The sequence below is a fragment of the Phycodurus eques genome, chromosome 18, assembly GCF_024500275.1.
Source record: "Phycodurus eques isolate BA_2022a chromosome 18, UOR_Pequ_1.1, whole genome shotgun sequence".
Lineage (NCBI taxonomy): Eukaryota > Metazoa > Chordata > Actinopteri > Syngnathiformes > Syngnathidae > Phycodurus > Phycodurus eques.
In genome coordinates, this window is record NC_084542.1 from 11,976,628 (window position 1) to 11,991,809 (window position 15,182).

General features: G+C 41.2%; 1 protein-coding gene across 4 annotated transcripts in view; it reads left to right on the plus strand.

Annotated features, from left to right (window-relative positions):
- LOC133416798 (glutamate receptor ionotropic, kainate 2) overlaps positions 1-15,182 on the plus strand; it is an 83,241-nt gene that overhangs the window by 21,680 nt on the left and 46,379 nt on the right. For 3 of the 4 annotated variants that reach the window (XM_061704006.1, XM_061704003.1, XM_061704004.1), the window contains 4 exons: positions 7,201-7,368; positions 7,853-8,116; positions 12,102-12,283; positions 14,452-14,505. In XM_061704006.1, coding sequence (XP_061559990.1) covers positions 7,201-7,368; positions 7,853-8,116; positions 12,102-12,283; positions 14,452-14,505 — 668 coding nt within the window. The remainder of the gene's footprint in view (positions 1-7,200; positions 7,369-7,852; positions 8,117-12,101; positions 12,284-14,451; positions 14,506-15,182) is intronic. The other variant, XM_061704005.1, reaches the window with a different exon arrangement.

The window sequence follows — 15,182 nt, forward strand, 5'->3', positions numbered from 1 at the left end:
TTTTAATCGTAAGTAATAGTGTTCATCCTTAATTTTTAGTGTTTTACTGACAAAGTACGGCTGCAACAAATGATTAGTTTAATAATCGATTATTTTTTGATTAATCAATGAATTGGAGAAAAAAAACATTATTTCTGTCCCTTTGTTAAAAAACTGGACATCATTTCCAATTGACAGTGCAGAAAATTGATAATGATTCAGTTACTGGTTTGATTCGTAACATGTCAGTTACGTCAGTAAAATAGGCAAAAATGTTGATAAAGACAAAAAACCCATTAGTATTTTCTATTTCCATTATTTCTAATGGGGGAAAACTGAAATCCAAACAAATCAGCAATTTGGAACAGAGAGTGTTAAAACTTGATATTGTTGCTGTTGAAAGCACTCATTTTTGAAAGTACTGACTTGCTTTTATGACATCATCGCCCTGGCCGCGATCCAAACTGGCCGATGTAGGCAGTGTCCCGGTCACACTTGTGGGAGGTCTTCCAGGAGATGAAAAGGGCCCTCGCAGTGTAGTGTGTGAAGGTCAGTCCATCGCGAGGGGAGTGTCAGATTAATGAGCGGGAGTGGTGCCTCTCTCCTGGCTTTCATGCATCACGTCGCATTTCCAGGCAAACATACGGGGGGCATTCCCACTGGGAATTTCAGGACGTATTTATGGGGGGGGGGTTCCATCACTTATTGCGGGACGTGCAGAGACCTCAGCAGGACCGAAATTGGTGGCGGTGGAGGGGCTTTTACGTCCTCGCTGAGCGGCTGCATGTGCTTACCTGGGCCATTTAGCCTAACATTTTGCTCGCCGGTTACCATGGCAGCGTGGCCCCGCCGCCATCCTGCAGCTGCACCGCCGGTCATTAGTCACAGAGGCAGACGGAGACGGGCCATCCGCACTGTCTTAACGTCCTTCCTCTACCAATCAACCGCTCGCGTTGGCCAACTGCCGCTGCCTCTCAACCGTGGCGTAGATGGCGCGAGTCGCCATGGCAACTTATCTGACTCTATCTCCGTCAGCATCCTTGAGTAAAGAAAAGCTAATTGTACTTTCATGCATTGTGTACCGGGTAACCTTCCCCTCGCTGTCCTCGCGTCAAGTCACACAAATAGACTTCCAGTTAAAAAGTAATGAATGTGACTACAATATTACTATTATGTGTCAACTATAACCCCCCCCCAAAAAAAGATAATAAGCCAATTTTCTCTGCAACACATCAAGGCACTCAGTTTTTTGTGCGCATATAAAAGAGGGTAAAACACATATGAAAACACACTCCCACGCAGCACTTTCATTTCCACTCGCCTCTCACTCTTTCGCGCTCACACATACACGCACACACGCGCGCACACACGCGCTCTTGAGAACAGGAGCGCTCGTACACACAAACAGTGAGACACTCAAATGGGCAGGCCTGTTTTTTCGCGCAGGTGATTATCTCGCTCTGTAACTCACGTCGAGCTTTCATTTGCACCATAATTCACACCCGTCCAAATCATGGTGGTGCTTTCATTTACACACACACACACACACACGCAAACACACGCACACACACATGCACACACATCCACTTTCATCACTCTCTCCTGTAATTCACACACTTGCAGTCATTTGGACCATAACAACCTGCTCAGCGGGACACAGGCTATTTTCCCTCCATTATGAAATTGGACTTGGAAGCAAAAAAATAAATAAAATCTCACAAAAAATAAAAATTAAAAAACCAGCTCCACTGCATAAATTAAGCAAATTAAAACAATTGTGCATCTGTCTGAAAGGTGCAGCGCAACATGTAGAAGTCCTTTTAGAATTGAGTTAGCAAGTTATTATCTTATCATTTCGCCAAGTAATTTAATTTGCGACACTCAGGACACGCCTAAATGAATGTTCCCCACGCTGGTGTAATCTTAAACGATTTTGCATTAGGCTGTTACAGACCCAGGAGTGTCTTTTTCTTAAAGAGCTGTGATTTAATATTATAAATAAAAGTGGTTTTTTTCTAATTAGAATCCTAATAGTGTTGTTTTTGAGTCGTTTGCGTGGTATGCGTTTGTATGACTGTGTTGCTGCAAGGTCTCCCTGTCCTTTCTCTATATGCTCTAATCTGGTTTGAGGACAAAAATTGTTTTGGCCCATGAATTCTGCCCACCAACATGTACCAACACAAACGTGTGACTTGACCAGGAATAATAATCTGAGAAGTTATATTCAAAGTGTACAAAAACACAATATAAAACCCTGCAAGGTAAATCATCTGGAGCAGCTCAGAATCAATATTTATAATAATAATAAAACGTAAATTATACCAGCAATGCTGATTATTAAATATATTAATGTGTGCAGATTGCTATAGATATGTTTTGCATGTTGGCTGGGACACGTTTTACTCTGAGCTGCCAATTAGAGGATGGAACAAAGTTTTTGTGGGTCAGCTAGCTGGCCCTGTGAGGGAATTTGAAGTATGAGTGGTTCAAGAAACAGTCCCATTGCTAATATAGTTGAAGTTATCATCAACCAGCACTATTCTGGAGGCCCTGGGCAGATTATATTGACATGGCAGTGCATACAGGCTAAAATCTAATTGGACAAAAGAAAATCTAACACACATGTAGGCCTACTGGAGGCGGTACACACTACGAAATGCAAAGAGTATAGTGTTGGGAATAGATGAATTCATTTTTCTTTAATTTAATCAAACAAATATTCGAATTTTGGTCGTAACTATTGTTATTGCTACTGATAGTGTTTAGGCCAGCAGAGAAGGCCTTGCTGGCCCTGACTGGTTACCACTGGTCAAATGGTCATGCTTTTCAACATTTATTTATTTATTTATTTGTTTATTTATTTATTTATTGTCCTCTGTTGAAAGTCTTCTGTACAAATGAACCAAAGAAAAATATAAAAAAGTATTTCCCATGGAATGTGTCCAACATTGAATATGCCATTAATTAGTACCATAAATTTAAAAAAATAATAATATTATTATTTTCATAAATATCATTGGCGATGTGTTGGTGACGGTGTTAATGTGAGTGTGAATGGTTGTCCGTCTCTAATTGGTGCCCTGCAATGGACTGGCATGCCGTCCTGGCGGTATGTATTCTGCCTTTCGTCAGCTGAAATAGGTTTCAACTCGACACAACCTTGAACAGAATAAGCACGACACTGTAGAAATGGATTTAAAAAAAAAAAAAAAAAAGAAGGTTCTAAAATTATCCAACTTAACCCATAGAAAAAGATTAACTGTTAATTTTCCAGCCATTTTCAATCCTACTTTCATGTTCAGGCCATGCAGGGTGTAGAAAAGATGGTGTCACCCCTAATGCTTGTTTGAATTCTGGTCGAATACACCAAGAGAGCCCCGTTTGCGCCCAAGAGGCAAGAGCGTAATCATTGTCTATTACCTGGGACTGACGTGATTCCAGGCGGCACGGAGGCCGCCCGGTTAGAGCGTCCACCTCACAGTTCTGAGGACCGGGGTTCAATCCCCGGCCCTGCCTGTGTTTGCATGTTCTCCCCGTGCCCGCGTGGGTTTTCTCCAGGCACTCCGGTTTCCTCCCACATCCCAAAAACATGTGTGGTAGGTTAATTGACAACTCTAAATTGCCTGTCGGGGCAATGAATGTGAGTGCGTATGGTTTTTTGTTTGTATGTGCTCTACGATTGGCTGGCAACCAGTTGAGGGTGTACCCCGCCTCTTGCCCTATCATAGCTGGGATGGGCTCCAGCACGCCCGTGACCCTTGTGAGGAGAAGCGGCTCAGAAAATGGATGGATGGATGGATGGATGGATGGACGGACGTGATTCCAATCATCTTGCGGTGCAACTTTCAGGCCTTTTTTTTTTCATCATTAGAATGTGAGATGAGATAGATCACATCGAATAAGAAAAAAAAAGAAAAACAGCTCAATCAATGACAACATAACAAAAAGCCTGTACTTGAGTGATGTGATGAGTTCAAATTCATATACTGTCACATTTAAGCTGCTTTTTCTACTTAGTTTAACACTGTTCAGCTCCCTAGTTGGCCTTAAATAGAGGGGGAAATGTACAAGTAATATAAACAAATAGATGAATGTATACTCAACACAAACCAGATTAGTTAAATTAGGTGCACAGTCTCATGGGGAAATTGAGTCTTTGTAGGGATAATCACGCTCAGCGAGATTATTTTCATTATTAGTATTCGTTTAACAATATATGCACAGTAGTATTTGTTTAGAAGTGGTGTATAAATGCAGTGCATATATGTGTATATTATTTTTTAACATTTTTTTTCAAACATTAATTGTGTACTGTAGTTCAATTAAAAAAAAAAAGGGAAACCATTATATAGATTCATTAAACACATGCAAAAATACTTTCCAGAAAGCCAATTCCTAGCTAATTGCTATATTTAAAAAAATTTATGTAATGCAGGCGGCACGGTGGACGACTGGTTAGAGCGTCAGCCTCACAGTTCTGAGGACCGGGGTTCAATCCCCGGCCCCGCCTGTGTGGAGTTTGCGTGTTCTCCCCGCGCCTGCGTGGGTTTTCTCCGGGCACTCCGGTTTCCTCCCACATCCCAGACACATGCATTAATTGGAGACTCTAAATTGCCCGTAGGTGTGAATGTGAGTGCGAATGGTTGTTTGTTTGTATGTGCCCTGCGATTGGCTGGCAACCAGTTCAGGGTGTACCCCGCCTCCTGCCCGATGACAGCTGGGATAGGCTCCAGCACGCCCGCGACCCTAGTGAGGAGAAGCGGCTGAGATAATGGATGGATGGATGGATGGATATGTAATGCAGTGTTAAAATTTCTTGAGATGATAAATTCGAGGTTCTCGTCAGCTGTGAGCTATCATCATCAAAAATATATAGAGTAAATAAAACAATGAAATATTTCACTCCATATGCAATGAAACTATATATGGTTTTCTTTTCGTTTTATTCTTATTCATATTAGTTCAATTGAACAATTGGAATAAGAAAACGTTTTTCATAATATTCAAATTTATTGAGCTGCAAGTGTAAACAGTATTTATATTTGTTCAACATTGTTGCCAAGCTCATTGATGAAGCCTGGTTGATATATATATATATTTATTTATTTATTTATTTTTATGGTGCACAATAAGAAACAAATGGAGGATGCCTTGTATTATAGTCATTTATGCCCATGCAATTTTTGTTATCTTGATTTTTTTCCCCTATTTATTCATTTCTAATACTATTATTATATGTTCTCCAGTTATTGTACACCACACTTAAATCTTTATTTATTTATTAATACTTGGTGCTTCTATTAAAAAAAAAAAAAATTTAAACTCTTTGAGGAAGATCGATGCAAGCATTTCTTTCCTTTATTTAACATTGCGAACGGCGCTGAGAGGACTGTTTGGCGGTTTAATGGCTTTGTTTCAAGCAACCCAAATAATAAACACGTCCAAAGGGAGCTGTTTTAAAATTAACTGCACCTCAGTGGTGATAATTTACTCTAAAACAGTGTGTATTGGTTGCTGTTTATTATTGCTGTGCTCTTACTTTGTCGATCAATGAGTAACAGCGCAGCGTGACCCGCTCATTATCATCGTCTCCGATTAGTAGTCAAGGAAGGAAAATCAGCACGTAGTGACATTTGAGAAAGATGTTCATATTGAAATCACGTGCTAAGTTTATTTCTTCGCTGTCTGTGCTCATGCCCCCCCCCCCACCCACACACACACACACACACACCCTTCTGGTTTGATGATTGATTTAAATCAATAGGGGCGAAATGGAAAAGTGAGCCCTTCTTGTCAAGGCTGAGTGAGGCGGTTGAGGAAGGTCGCCCACCACTGAACTCAACCTTTCATCCACATGTCATTAATTATACCGAAGACTGCTGGTAACCAAATGCGCTTATGTTGCCTGTCAATGTACCACTCAGCACCTTCATGCACCATTTGCAGTATCCATCACAGTTTGTTCGCGTAGGAAATCATGGAAATTGAATTCATCTGCTCCAGGGTCAAACTGTCTTGATCATAAAACCTTTATTAATTGTACCGCCATTGTTTTCAGTGAAATGCTAATATTCTTAACTCTCATACAAGCGCTAAAGCGTTAAAATGCGATGACGGCGACGATGGGAGGAAGGTTTAAGTCATTGAACTCACACTGCAGTGTACGGTGTAAATCTGCGGTTTGTAGTGATCTTTTTTTATGGGGTTTCAAAGTTTACTTACGCACATGCCCTCGCGTGTGGGAAAGGAGAGCAACAGTCGCTGATGGACTTTTCAGCTGTTTATTGTACACTGGGAGAAGAACAAAACAAATAAAAATCATGAGCACAAAGATCACACCCAGATGTCACAAAAATATTTTGTTTTTTTGGGGAGGTCAGTTTTTCACCTATATTGTTGCTTTTGCCATATTGTATGCATAGCATACGGTGCAGCCAGGAAGACATGTCCCACTTTTGTCACCTCACTTTCATTTTCGGAAGCTATGGTCATCATCACTCTCTATAACTAGTCAGGGCACCCCCCGCACCACTAACCTCAATCAATAGCTACTATAAATACATCAAGTTACCCTATCTTACATAAAAAAAAAAAAAAAAACTGAATTTTTTTTTTTTATACATATATTGATTCTATATATTTTTTTAGCCTATACTGTACATCTCATGTCTCTCCTTGCATGACTGCATATGTGTGATCGTGTTCTTTGTGTAGTGTGCAGCATAAAAATATACAGCAGAGTATGAGTTTAAATTTCCCCATGAATGACGATAATGAGTATAATAAATAGAACAAATCAAAATTTCCCCTCGCTGGGCCAAAATAGGATAATTTGATTTGCCATCGCTTGTACTCTTCTGTGGTGACATCACACACACACACACAAAGAAAGGATTTTTCATTATATTTGATATGTACAGTATATGCAGTGTCAAAAGCTGTAATGTAAAACTAGGATCCATCTGGAATGAATCCAGATTGTGTTGTTATCACCAATGTGTGCAATGTGTTTGCAGGGCCAAAAGCTATAAATGTCATCTGGATCTGATCCAGGTAACACATTGGCAGCAATGTAAATTTAAACATTAAGAAATTGTTGATCTGGATTAACATTAAAGTTGCCCTCATTTGATTTAATAAGATCCAAGATCACAGCAACAGTATTTGTTGATTTCAGCAGTGCTTCAGTCTGGTTATATCCCTTTTTTTCCCTTCCTTCAGGGGGAATATTTGAATCTATCGAGAGCGGCCCCTCGGGAGCAGAGGAACTCGCCTTCAAATTTGCCTTGAACACAATCAACAGGAACCGCACTTTGCTCCCAAACACAACGCTGACCTATGACATCCAGAGAATAAACATCTTTGACAGCTTTGAGGCGTCCCGCAAAGGTGAGTCCCTGGTCAAAGTTTGAACACTTTTGAGGGAAATAAAGATAAGTAATGGTGTTTACATGTTCTTCCTGTGCTTGAGGGTCTTTGTGCAGGTACTCTGGCTTCCTTCCACATTCCAATAACGTGCATGTTAGGTTAATGGAAGACTCTAAATTGCCAATACTGTCGTTGTAAATGTGGGAAAGGTTATTTGTCTAGACTGTATGTGGCTTGCTTTTATGCCTCCACATAGGTACATGATTGAACAACGAAAATATACCTACTTAAAGCTTCCAATGGCCGGAATATATGTATAATGTATTTTGAATTCATTTTATAGGGACTTTAAATGAATAGCTTATTTAAAACTGAGGAATAATGTCTTTGTCAAAGGCAGAATTTTTACCACAATCCTTTTATTGGATCTCATTAGAATGTGCTAGCCTGGCCAATCAATGTTTGTCTTTTATGCCTCATGTCTTCTTCTCTCATCCTCACCCAGCATGTGACCAGCTGTCCCTAGGAGTGGCCGCCATATTTGGGCCGTCACACAGCTCGTCGGCCAACGCGGTCCAGTCCATCTGCAATGCTCTGGGAGTGCCCCACGTCCAGACAAAGTGGAAGCATCAGGTGTCGGACAACAAGGACTCGTACTATGTCAGCCTGTACCCGGACTTCTCGTCCCTCAGCCGAGCCATTCTGGACCTGGTGCACTTCTTCAAGTGGAGAACCGTCACTGTGGTCTATGACGACAGCACAGGTACAGGTAACAGCTGCTGCTCCGCTTCTTTCGTTAAGCCCAAAACCCATTTCCAGAAAGTCACGGGAGGCTGTTGTTTATGTCCGTTAAAAGTGCTAATCTTTGTCCCTTGGATAGCAAGAGGCGCCAGATGGAAACTACAAAAGAGACACTCATAGTTGGGCGAGTGCTTTGCAACCTGTCAAGCTAATTCAAAAATCAATAGCTTACTGTTCTACCTCGGTCCTCCAGGTGCAGCTCATGTCAGTCTTCCTACAAAGACGTCAGTAGCACAAAGCTTTAAAAAAAAAAAAAAAAAAAAAGAACAGAGAGAGGACCACATTACCCAGAATGACCTAGTGTCTCTTCAGATTACTGCAATGCCGCACTGTGCTATGTGCGCTCTGACAGCCGCCATTAATAACAAACAGACACTTGATCTCTCAGGAGGAGGGGGGGGGGGTGATTTTGTCTCTCCGTACGCTCTGTGAAGGGCCTCATAATGTGCCTTTTAAGAGACCAGTTGTATTTTAGCTGCTTGATATCTTTATGAGCTTAAAGGTAATTGCCCCACCGAAGGTAACGACATTCAAATAGTACACAATTTACGAGCTTTTGGGGGAGATGGCAGCTTAATGCAAGGAAAATAGACCAAGTTATGAGGGGGTTTGAAATACTGATGAATGACACAATGGAAATATTAACACTTCTGCTGGTCGATAGCATCAAACGTTTCAGTTTTTTTGTTCCTTTTATTCCCCGTAAAATGTTGGCTCATCCAGTTATTTATCTGTTTTAGTATGGGTTCTTTTCTTGGCAAATCCAACTCTCCTACACAGTTTAGTATTTTATGTCAAAAGCTTTAAACTATAGTTGAAAATAAATGACTGTTTAGCAATAATAATAATAATGCATTACATTTATATAGCGCTTTTCTAGGCACTCAAAGATGTTCCACAATTTCACACATTCTTGATTCACTCCTCAGTGACACCCTGATGTTGGTAAACTACTCGTGTAGCTACAGCTGCCCTGGGGCAGTCTGACGGAAACGTGGCTGCCATTCTGCGCCTACCTCCGACCACCACCAAACATTCAACCACATTCATTCATGGTCAATCGACCTCTCTGACGTTGTCAGTCAACAGTGAGAAGTATTTCCTCATTATAGCTACTAGTTAGTCCTTTAATTAGTTGTGACCTATAGGGTAGTGGATCAATATCGGCATGCGAGTAAAGATTTTTTAATCAAATGAGTCAGATGGAGATGTTGAGGATTGTTCAGCCTTGGCAGTGCTCTGCGCTCAAATAAGGGCTTGTCTAGATGCCTCTACCATGGTGACAGGTATTGTTTTGATTGGTGTTTCTCAGCAGAATTACACACAGGCCCGCGTGCGCACACACCTACACACACACACACACACACACACACACAGAGACAGACACAAATGAACAAAAAAGTGATTCCAAAAATGACGGGGTGCTGTGCAAGAGCCTATTTTCTCTCTTTTCCGTTTAGGGATGGTACCGTTCCTTCCTGCTCTGTTCTGTCTCTCGCTTCCTAATATTGAACCACGAAGTAGCCTGCAGTGCTGCTAACTAACCAAATGAATGGAGGAACACAATGACAATACACTTTTGTTTAAATTTATTTTGACTTTTGCTTTATCCTCCATGAACAAAGACATATGCTGCTAATCTATACATGGCCAAACAAGTAGAAATATGGTTTTCTGCAATTTTTATTCAGTTTTGCCATTCTTACCCTTTTTAAGGCTGCATATTTGACACAGCGCTGATTATTGGATGATATTAGATAACTGATGGTGATTGTATGTCACATCCCAGCATGCTAGCCTTATGCACGTTAACCTCAGATGATATCCCCTCCCAATGGCCACATTCATCTGGCGAGTCCCCTTGACCTCCCCTCACGTCCTGCCTGGGAGCTCAGCATGTTGTCCAGCAAATTGTTACAGTGTGATGCTGAAAGGTGACATCTCAACCCCCCAATCCCTCTCTGAGACTCTCCCCAAATGGGGATTTAGGCAGGGGAGTGCCTGCGTAGAGCACACCTGACGCCCTGAAAAGCGTGACAGCTGTGTTGTCTCGCATCCTCCCCACCACCCTTTGCTGCCACCACCGGCTCCACCTGGCCCCAGGCTCACAAATCACACAGCTTCATGCTCCAGGGCCCTTAGCTACTGATTTGGAGCCTATCTGACGGCTGGCGGGAAAGACTATCGGAGGGGATAAAATATTCACACACAGCCGTTAGAAGATCCAGGGGGAATGTCTGAAGGCATTAGTTAGAACCCACAAATATCTACACTGACAGTGTTTCGCAAACGTTCAGCTCCCTTGACAGACTTTTTTTTTTTATATAAAGCTTAACACCTCCCAAAGTGGCAGTATGAACAATATAGCAAACCTTTGTCTGTATACATTCTCAATCATTCAGGTCACGGCAAACCACAAAAGTTGAATGGAAAGCAACTGGTCTGCTTCTTGGGTGATGACACACATTCTTAAATTTCTGGTGGAGAGTCACCACGTTTTGTCTCTGGTGAGACGTACAGTGGAACCTCCAAAGTTGCACGCAAACTGTTCTGTAACCCAGATTGTCTTCCAAGTTGTTCAAATTCGAAATGGATTTCTCCCATAGAAAATATGGTAGAGTAAAAATGTATTTGTGTGAGCGTGGTAGATGAGTGGTTAGCACATCTGCATTACAGTTTCTAGGTTTGGGGTTTGAATCTCATCTCCTGCCTTCCTGTGTGGAGTTCGGATGTTCTCCCCGTGCTCGTGTGGGTTTTCTCTCCGTGATCCCGCTTGCTCCAACTTTCCAAAGCGGTTTCTAGTTCAATAGGATAAGATTTTCTTGGTAGAATTTATTTTTGTATATTTAATCAGCTATAACGTTCATATTGTACTGAACAGACAGGTGCTTTCCTCAGCCACAATAAATTCTAATTACAGTTATATCATCTCAGATTTCCTCTTTGTGATATTATCACAAAAAGCCAAAGAAAAAGCTAAACATATTTCCGTTCGAAGTCTTACGACATGCTGACATCTTGCGCGATGTCACACCTGATGACGGTTAAAACTCCGAGTGTATTCTAATTTCTGGTTGAACTTCACGTTGTACCAGTGTTGGGGTGTTTTATTGTCAAAAAGGGGACTCCCCAAGTAATGTAGAACTGAAAAAAGTGAAAAGTGTTCAACACCCAGGGAGAACTCATGTTGCCTCCTCTTTGCCTTTTGCGCAAAAAAGGAGAATTGCTGTAACATATGGGGATCTATTAGAATTCCCCACGGAGAGCTTTTTGCCGTTTCACTATGCTTTCTCACAATGATTTTATTTTTCACAACAAGACATCCATGTTCCTATTTCACACCCCATCCAGGGATCCAGTCTCACTCCCGGGGACCCCATTAAAGTGCTCACACAGCAGTTCATTTCAACATAAGAAATAGGCTCAGCTATCTTAAAGTGGTTTCATAAAAAAAAAAAAAATAATCCTATCTCTCTCTAGTTCTCAAAATACCCTCGGTCCTCCATCCATTTTTATAACCATGACAAGTAATCATCTCGCCCATCAATCCCGCCGCTCTCATCACTGAACTCTGGAGTTCTTCTCACTGGGGGGAAACTCATTGTGATCTCATCACAGAAAGCTTTCGACCCACCCGTGTAGTCCAGACTAGAAAAGGTGAGGATGACAAAGGTACGAGCAAGACAAACAGAGCCTGACTAGTCAAACTTACGACTTTCTGTCTTTCGTCCTACTGTAGTGTAATTTCTCTTGATTGGTCCATATTGGTATCTCTGCTCTCCAAGTATGAGTAGGAGGATCAATAGACTTCGGATTAGGGAGGCGTGTATATGAGCCCAGAAAACCTCTCGGTTTTATGGCATCTTCCCAATCAAAATGGCGGCACATCAAACAATGCGCACACAATGGCGTCTTTTAAAGACTCCCGCCTTGCGCGTCTCCTTTGTCTCCAGGACTCATTCGACTGCAGGAGCTGATCAAGGCGCCGTCACGATATAACATTCGTTTGAAGATCCGACAGCTGCCCACAGAGACCAAGGACGCCAAGCCACTTCTCAAAGAGATGAAGAAAGCAAAAGAGTTCCACGTCATCTTCGATTGCGGACACGAGATGGCTGCCTGGATACTAAAACAGGTATGAGCGCTTTATTAAGATTCACCCGCCATAGGGAAGAAGCAGCCATTTTATCCAGCTGCTTTCTGAATCCAATTAAAAGTCCAATTTGCATAATGTCTCCAAATGGGAAGTGACAGTTGTCATCATCTGTTTTCTTTTCCAGAAACGTCTTCCCATAGGTGGGAATGTGAGTGTGAATGGTTGTTAATGGTCTATAACGCGGGGGTGTCAGACTCATTTTTGTCACTTGCCACATTGTAGTCCCTCAGAGGGCTGTTATGACTGTGAAAACAACTGCAAAATCACCGTATTATTTTATGACATATACAGTACACAACAAATTGATCGGTAGCTATTTTTTGAAATCAGACGGCAATAACAATTTGCAAGAAACAGAAAGACACGTTATCGTTTCTGTGCATTTTCACACAGCAACTATAGGCTTTCTGCAAACACGCTGTACACTTTAATTAGATTCATTGTCCGATCTTATGTGAAGTATAAACGGGTTCTCGCAAAGCAACGATAACTTCAACACAACTTGGAAGGAAAAGCGGTGCCGCGTGTTCCTTTCCGCTACAGTGTTCCCTCGCTATATCGTGGTTTCTCCTAACCCAACGGATTTTTTTGTGTGGCACGTATCTAGTCATCAATCACGAAGAGAAGGAAAAAGTTTCACATTTTAATTGAGTCATTATCATGCAAACATATCCTAAATCTGCTTGAAAGTTCCAGTTATTAGGCTTTAAAAACTGATGCAAATGATTCGGATAGTGTCGTGCCCCGTGCGTCTATAATCGCTTTGTAAAATATTGGATGTTTGTGGCGAACCCACCCGTCTTCATGGCACAATAGAGGGTTTTAATTAGAATATCTAATCTCACTCAAATCTATGCTGAATTCTTTTAACAGGGGCACAGTCTTTATGAGAACCGCAGGGCCTCTTAATGAACGGACGTCGTCCCGGCAGCATATTGTCGGCTGAATTGCCTTTACAGCTGTGTCTCGGCGGGAAACAACAAGAATGATTATTTATCGAAGTATTAAAGCAGCGGTTAGTCAGTTATTTGTGCTCCGGGGCTCCCACAACAGTTGTGAATTACAATATTCCCTTAAACAATAAGTGACGGGAGTGAAAATATAACGTTGGTAACATGAGATGAGTTGTGCCTGGTCAACAATGGAACAAAGCATAGCTGTACCTTTTTGGATCTGGGCAATGTAAAAGTCCCGGGAGTTTTTCCTGTGGGGTACAAAAGATTGTGCCTGGAGGGACTGAAATGCACTGCGACTGCTACCTTATTTCTGACAGTGTATACAAAGAATTTGATTGATGAAATGTGAAAAAGGTAGGCATGTTTATGAGCTCACAGAAATGTCAGTTTGACAAAGCGCCTTGAGAAAGGAGCTGGGGCCGAAGCAAACACAATTATAATATTAAAGATCATTTACGTTCACTCATTTTGATCTGTTTTTTCATTCCGTTGCTCTGAATGTCATATTTTTTCATTTAGTGACAAAAAGTAAATTTATTTGAATGAAGAGAGGCAACTGAGACGTGATGGTGTTCTCAAGCATAAATCCATCCTTTATTATTATTCTGAAACAGTGGTTCTCCAACTTTTTACACCAAGTACCACCTAAAACAAAAAATAGCTCTCCAAGTGCCGCCGTAATGCCCATCATTCAAATACAGAAGCGTAGTAGGCCTAATTGTTCATTTAAAAAAAGCACAGTTATTCCTAATTGACTATTATTGTAAACCAGTGTAACTTTGTGCACTTTGAATATTAGCACGGTGCTTAAACATAAGTAAAATAAAAAATTATACTTATAGTTAAATAGTGACTCAATTAAAATGCACTGCACACAAAGGTTAAATAAACATTGTACCTAACTAAATGTACATGCAAACATTTCTTAAAGATTAAATGTGAATGTTTAGAATTTAAAACTTAAATGCAACCAAAACTGTACTTGGGCAGTGAATTTTCAAGGAAGCCCGCGTGCCACCAGTGGTACTCGTACCACAGTTTGGGAATTACTATTCTAAAACTTTGAGAGGCGCAATCATGATGTTTTGATTTTGTAATTGCAGAGATTTAATGAAAGGTTGATGCATTGTGGAAATAAACGGCTCATACTTCATTACGCTATTAATTTCAACTGATCTTTTTCACCTGTAGGCTCTGGCCATGGGGATGATGACAGAGTACTATCACTATATTTTTACCACCCTGGTGAGTCAACTGCCACTTTTTTTTAAATTTTTTTTTATTTTTTTTATATTGCCGTGATTAAATGATGTGCTGTTGTTGTTGTTATTTTTACACTGCTCCATTAGTAGAATTGCTTGTCCAATTTCCATCTGTTTACCTGCCGCGTCTTTGGTCTCTAAGAATAACTCATCCAAGCGCCAGTTCAAAAACAACTCCCCATTATTTAAACTATCACCTGACTTTGTTGTGATTGACAAGGTTGAACTTTCCCAACGCAGGCAGCTTACTATAAATACACCCTTTGAATTTTCAACACAATCAACTTCAATTGATTTTCTCAATCCCTGGACAACCTTTTGCACCCAAATTCGCCATCCGGAATCTCGAGAGGCGGAAACAAAAGCAGTCTGGAAATATTTTAGTGTGCCTCTGACAGCATTGTTGTTTGATCAAGCCTCTCCAAAGACAGCAGCAGATGAAAGAAGGCATATCTCGGCTGAACTCGGGTGAGGAGAAGAGGTCTTCGAGCCGGGCTAATAGCCCTGACGGGATGGTACTTTCAGCTATTAGGCCCATTATGGACCTAATAAACATGTGACACTCTGTTACCTGAGCACCAAAAGACAGAGGTTGAACAAGACTGACCTGGAAATGACACGTGACCAATGAGCACGACCATCCTAGAACCTGATTGGTGA